The 7,500-nt window shown below is 34.1% G+C and overlaps 1 protein-coding gene across 1 annotated transcript in view; it reads right to left on the reverse strand.

Annotated features, from left to right (window-relative positions):
- bark (protein bark beetle) overlaps positions 1-7,500 on the reverse strand; it is a 140,751-nt gene that overhangs the window by 56,906 nt on the left and 76,345 nt on the right. Inside the window, 2 exon segments of the mRNA XM_067106238.1 lie at positions 1,638-1,774; positions 5,313-5,503. Coding sequence (XP_066962339.1) covers positions 1,638-1,774; positions 5,313-5,503 — 328 coding nt within the window.

The raw sequence follows: 7,500 nt of genomic DNA on the forward strand, positions 1-7,500 counted from the left end.
GGAAGAGATGATATAGCAAATAGTTTGGAAGACATTGTATAATATGGTTTGATCTCGTAGAGAGAAAAGGGAGATGATTTAATTTTGATTAAATTTAGCCTGTCAAGCCGAGCACTGTGGTACTATCGACCATTCACGCTTAATTAAGACTGAAAAGATGGAGTTAGAATGGTTGGACAGCAAAATCTGTTATAATATACTTAACAATGTAGAAAGATGTACAATCAGTGATGTCACAGCATGCATAATTGAACGTAAAGGCATATTTTGATGCTAAACAAATCAGTACAAGTAAATCAAGTTATATAGCATCAAACATAATTATAATATACAAGATCTTTGTAATGTCACGTAAACCTTACAAAATAATAAGTTGTCATAAGCCACCCCTACATAAACCAATTTAAAATTTAAACCCACGTTCCTGCAAGCATTTCTAAACCACCTGGTTGAAGTTTCACGTCATGTGATCTACGTACAGTTACAAACTGAAGCTTTTATTTTGCTGTTCCTGTGTGAAATCTCAGCCTTTGTTTTTGACACCTGTCAATCAAACGGATTCAAAGGTTGATAGAAAAGAAGTGAGGAATTTGATACCAATACTGGCGCGTCATGCTTTCTGCAAAAGATTTAGGAGTTTTAGACTGACGTACGAGAGAAGATTGCCTTGAGATGTGGGCAAGATTATTTATACATACATACATACATACATACATACATACATACATACATACATACATATTCATATGCGTGTGTGTCTGTGTGTGTCAGAGAGAGAGAGAGAGAGAGAGAGAGAGAGAGAGAGAGAGAGAGAGAGAGAGAGAGAGAGAGAGAGCGAGCTTCGGTGAAGAATATTAAGGTTACTTTTGGAATGAAAAAATTTAACTCTCTAGAGTAATTGCTTTGTTTCACAAACTCTTAAAAAATGTATTGACAATTGGTATGCAAATACCTTTATATATACGCAGATATGAAGAAAGTATAGAAGGTGTGACAGCCCACTGGACTGGAAACAAGGAAGTGAGAAGTAAGTTCCAATTTTTTAGAGATAGTTTATTCAGTTATGGCCTGAAATTCGGTATGACTTAGAGCTCAAATATTAATGAAATCTTTAAATACGTATTTATGATTTGTAAGGCAGGATTAAATTACGAAATAGTATTTACTCATTGTAAAACGTTGGGATTATAGAATAACTATTTAGTTTATGTAATAATATTTTCTAGGGATTAATGAACAAATTCAATAAAAACAAAAGGCTGTCTATCAGCAATAAGGTAATAGCTATATTATTACAATAATAATTTCTAGAGGTTAATGAACAAATTTAATAAAAGCAAAAGGATATCTATATGCACTAAGGCAACACTTACAAAAAAATAGTTTCCACTTCTCACACACTCCAATTAAAATTTTAAAAAAACAATTCTCTAAGAAAACACCTCCCGAGCTTTGCAGGAGCCATCAAAATTTCATAAAGATTCCCCTCCGCTCACCAGCTAAAGCCTGAACAGAAAACGGGAAACAGAAAACGGGAAAAGAAACCGAGAACTCGTTGTGCCAACTCTACACAAGGGAGAACAAGAGGGTCCTCCAAGACGAGCCTAATCCTTTATTCATGGGCGTCTTAGACTCACCTTCTGGTACAGAGTGTTTTCTTGGAAGAGGTGTTCCTCAAAGGCCGCGTCTTCAAAGAGAAGGCCCCGCCAGTAGTTGGTGCCCCTCCACAGGGCGTGGTACCCGTCGCAGTCCAGGCCGAGGTCTGGGTGCATGTCTGCGGAGATGTGATGCAGAGTTATAGTGCAGATTTAGAAATATGTGAATTGTTATCAATCGCAATGACGCTTTACTTTAGTGTCTGACTGTACCACCAGAAAAATTAAACAATTAGTACAAACATTAGGTATAAATACTGGTTATATATATATATATATATATATATATATATATATATATATATATATATATATATATATATATATACAAAGTATATAATTGTAAATTTCTACCACACTATGCATCAGTCCTCTGAAAATAGCTTTGAACAGAAAATGGAAAGTAGAAAGCTGTCAGGATTGATATCCAGCGTTTAATTTATATATATATATATATATATATATATATATATATATATATATATATATATATATATATATATATATATATAAAAATATATATGTGTATGTAAACAGTATATATACATATATATATATATGTGTATATATATATATATATATATATATATATATATATATATACATAAATTATATAGAAATGACTCAAAGCTACAGAAAACAGTACCAAAATATTCACGTCCTATTTTCCAGAAATGTTCACCTCCCCTTTCCTTAAAGTATAAACAGTATAAACAGAGAGAGAGAGAGAGAGAGAGAGAGAGAGAGAGAGAGAGAGAGAGCAGTCAGTCAGTAACTCGGCAAATCAGCAAGACTCGTACAGAAGGGTTTCCTCCGAAGTAAATCCAGGATTTAATCCTCTAAAGGGGAGAGTAAGGAAAGGGTCAACGCCCCCCTTATCCTAAAAAAAAAACAGCAACAACAAGGGAGTTTTCGCTCTACAGAAAACTCGACTTGAATATCGACTGAGAGCCATTTTGGACTCTTATGGGTCAGTGGTTTGCAAATAACAAAAAAAAAAAAAATACAAAGTTACTAAGGAAAGAGAAGAAAGGTGTTTTGATTTCCTTGATTGTTTTTTATTTCCTTGATTGTTTTTAATTTCCTTTTTGTTTTTATTTCCTTGATTGTTTTTATTTCCTTGATTGTTTTTCATTCCTTTGATTGTTTTGATTTTCTTTATTATTTTTTATATATCCTTGTTTTGTTATTTCCTTGATTGTTTTTTATTTCCTTGATTGTATTTGATTTCCTTGATTGTTTTTTATTTACTTGTTTTTTATTTTCTTTTTTGTTTTTATTTCCTTGATAGTTTTTTTTATTGTTTTTTTTCTTTTTTGTTTTGATTTCCTTGATTGTTTTTGATTTCCTGGTTTGTTTTTTATTTCCTTCACTCGTTTTGATTTCCTTGATTGTTTTTGATATCCTTGATTGTTTTTGATTTCCTTGATTGTTTCTTCATTTTGATTATTTTTAATTTCCTGGATTGTTTTTTATTCCCTCGATTGTTTTCGATTCCCTTGATTGTTTTGGGGGCACGTTTGTCACTTCGGACTTCAAGTTTTTTGTGAGTTTAGCACAACGAAAATAACTGGCATTAACAAACATCAGGTAAATGGTCGTGAAAATACCTGGCATTAACAAACATCAGGTAAATGGTCGTGAAAATAACTGGCATTAACAAACATCAGGTAAATGGTCGTGAAAATAACTGGCATTAACAAACATCAGCTAAATGGTCGTGAAAATAACTGGCATTAACAGACATCAGCTAAATGGTCGTGAAACTGGAACTTCTTCAGAAGTTCAAGCTCAGACGCAATGCATTACCACCCTAATACTACTCTCCTGTCACTTTAATACATTTTTATCTATTTATTAATTTATTAATTTATTTTTTCTTTTTTTAATACGTGGGATCTCTTCTTTCTGTATTTACTTCTTACTTCTTCCTAATGAACACCATAATATTCTTTGGGTTCATCATCTGAATAATAATAATAATAAGTCATCTACACTATTATTTTGTATTTATTTAGGGCACTTATTGACAGTAATATACGAGAGAGTCAAGGTAGCAAAAAGTTCCAACCTTAGGGACTTCACGTTCCAGTCCTGTGGACAGACAGAGAGAGAGAGAGAGAGAGAGAGAGAGAGAGAGAGAGGTCAGAGGTTGAGATTAGAGAGAGAGAGAGAGAGAGAGAGAGAGAGAAAGGTCACTAAATTACAAAAAAAAATTGATATATATGCACATACATTTATTAGCATACATACATACATACATATATATATATATATATATATATATATATATATATATATATATATATATATATATAGAGAGAGAGAGAGAGAGAGAGAGAGAGAGAGAGAGAGAGAGAGAGAGAGAGAGAGAGAGAGATCTGCTATCTCGACCCTCTCGTATAATACCACCAATTTAGACGGTATGGATACACTAAGTATTCTATTAGATGCTAATTAACTGTAGATAACTTTCGCCCGTAGTCACCAATTCAGTCATTATTATTTTCGTTTCAGTAACTCACAAATAAAAACCGAAAACGAAAACAAAAATAAAAACACACCTTACTTTTGTTTCCTAAGTGTCTAAATGTTTTACTTCCTGTTATTTTTGCAAATCATTATTATTGCAAACCACTGACCCGAAAATATCAAAATGGCTTCTGACGAAGAGGCAAAATAGCTTTTAGTCGATTTACAAGTCGCGTTTCCTCGTTCCTTGAATTCGCAAAACCTTTGTTGTCTTTTTTTGATGTGTTTTTTTTTTTGGGAAAGGGGAGGAGGGGAGATTAAAGGAAACCCCTTTTCTTACTGTCCTCGTAAGAGGATTAAGTCCTGGATTTATTCGAAGGAGAAAATCCTTCGGTACAAAAGGTCTGAGAGAGTGAGTGAGTGACTGCTGTGTAGTGACTTGATGTATCTCTCTCTCTCTCTCTCTCTCTCTCTCTCTCTCTCTCTCTGTACTTTTTACTTTGTTAGGAAGGGAAGACAGAGCATTTCTGAAAAATATGACGAGTATATATATATATATATATATATATATATATATATATATATATATATATATATATATATATATATATATATATATATATATATATATATATATATATATATTAGAAATAATCAACACACAGTCACGTGTGGAATAGAACTAAATTTCTGACTCACATCAGATCGAACCCAGGTCTTTCAACTGAAAGGCAAGGGCGTTGCCCACTAGGCCTTTCAATTGAAAGACCTGGATTCGATCCTGATGTGAGTCAGAAATTTATTTACATAATGTATGTGTGTAAATATGTAGAGAGAGAGAGAGAGAGAGAGAGAGAGAGAGAGAGAGAGAGAGAGAGAGAGAGAGACCGTAATCAGGCTGGATTACAACAAAACAAATAAAAACAAACACACACATTACGATTTAATAACATATATTTATGTACGGTATACAAAGAGAGAGAGAGAGAGAGAGAGAGAGAGAGAGAGAGAGAGAGAGAGAGAGAGAGAGAGAGACCGTAACCAGGCTGGATTACAACAAAACAAATAAAAACAAAAACACACATTACGATTTAATAACATATATATACAGTACACAAAGAGAGAGAGAGAGAGAGAGAGAGAGAGAGAGAGAGAGAGAGAGACCCCGCAAAAACACCATCTTACCGCAGACTCCTCCCCCCATGGAGTGGGTGTGCCAAGCGCACCTAGTGACGTCATCCTCGGTGCCGACGCACTGGGGCGCCTCGTAGAGGAGGGTGCCAGTGTCATTGTTCGCCCTGTCCTGCCACTCCCAATATTTGCCGCCCGTGAAGCCCAGCTGACGGCAGGCTACCGTCATGTCCTCCGCAGTCCAGCTGAAATAGACAGAAAGGCAATTGACGGGTTAGATGGATGGAGAGTGACGGATTGGTTCGAAGTTCATGGTTTTTTTTTTTTTTTGGGAGGGGTTTGTTTGAGGGAGTTTTTGTTTGTGTGTGTGTGTGTGTGTTTATGTGTGTTCATGTATGTGTGTATGTATGTATGTATGTATATGTATATATATATGTGTGTGTAATAATTATATGTATAATATATATATATGTATACATAATAATAATATATATAAATATATATATATATATATATATATATATACACACACACACACATATATATATATATATAAAATATATATATATATATATATATATATATATATATATATATATATATATATATATATATATATATATATATATATATATATATATATATATATATATAAATATCACTTACTAAAAATATTATTTCCTTCTCGAGTTACAACATTCATACCTGCTAATAATTTCTCTTCTAATTTTGATGCTTCAAAAAAATTCTAAATTATAAAAAAAAAATTCACAGAGATGATCCTTATTGTTTTATAAATAACTAGTATTTCATGTCATATACTCAATAGCATTTTAAATTTCTGTAAAAGAAAACTATTGTGCCGGCTTTGTCTGCCCGTCCGCACTTTCTCTGTCCGCACTTTTTTCTGTCCGCACCTTTTTCTCTCCGCACTTTTTCTGTCCGCACTTTTTCTATCCGCCCTCAGGTCTTAAAAACTACTGAGGCTAGAGGGCTGCAGCTTGGTATGTTTGATGATTGGAGGGTGGGTGACCGACATACCAATTTGCAGCCCTCTAGCCTCAGTAGTTTTTAAGATCTGAGGGCGGACAGAAAAAAGTGCGGACGGACAGACAAAGTCGGCACAATAATTTTCTTTTACAGAAAACTAAAAACCTCAGAGAACATTTGGCTAATTAATAAGTATATACGTACATAAGAAGAATTGCTCATAAATACGGAAATTTACACATCACTTAGTTTCCTGACATATGGGAGTACCATGACCGCCATAAATTAGTTTACCGTGAACCACAGAATCACATCTGATTTACGGAAGAAGAAGAAGAAGAAGAAGAAGAAGAAGAAGAAGAAGAAGAAGAAGAAGAAGAAGAAGAAGAAGAAGAAGAAGACATATCTGGTACTGAAGACCACAGTCATTTGATTTGCTGAAGAATAAGAAGAAGAAGAAAATATATCTGATACTAAAGACCACAGACTCTCATTTGATTTATGGAAGAAGAAGAAGAAGAAGAAGAAGAAGAAGAAGAAGAAGAAGAAGAAGAAGAAGAAGAAGAAAACATATCTGATACTAGAAATATCTTCTTTTATTTATTTACTTTTATTTTCTTTTTTTGAGAGTGAAAGCCACCGATCCGACCAAACTTTCCGACCTTAACTTGCCCAGGCCAGAAGATATTGGGGGGAAAAACAACGAAAAAAAGGGATCTCACAGGCCAGGTGTATGTATGTATGTATGTATGTATGTATGTATGTATGTATGTATGTATGTATATGTATGCATGAATGTAAATATATCTAATACAAGAAGGACTTTAGCCTTACGCTTCAAAAAATACAAAATTCCCACGATATAATTTGAGGATCCCAAAACCGCTGGGAAAGGACTCAACATTTGATATCTGAGAGAGAGAGAGAGAGAGAGAGAGAGAGAGAGAGAGAAGGGAAGATAACAGACAGACATAGAATTTGGTCTGTTTGGCTGTTAGGGGAATGGGGACATGAACGTAGCTTCTAACAGACAGACAGGCATCTCTCTCTCTCTCTCTCTCTCTCTCTCTCTCTCTGAAAGAAACACAGATATACAACCAAATAGCCTTCTTTCACTCGAATTACATCTCTCTCTCTCTCTCTCTCTCTCTCTCTCTCTCTCTCTCTCTCTTTGAAAGAAACACACAATTATACAACCAAACAGTCTTCTTTCACTCGAATTACGTCTCTCTCTCTCTCTCTCTCTCTCTCT

Source organism: Macrobrachium rosenbergii, chromosome 7 (assembly GCF_040412425.1).
Source record: "Macrobrachium rosenbergii isolate ZJJX-2024 chromosome 7, ASM4041242v1, whole genome shotgun sequence".
NCBI classification, from domain to species: domain Eukaryota; kingdom Metazoa; phylum Arthropoda; class Malacostraca; order Decapoda; family Palaemonidae; genus Macrobrachium; species Macrobrachium rosenbergii.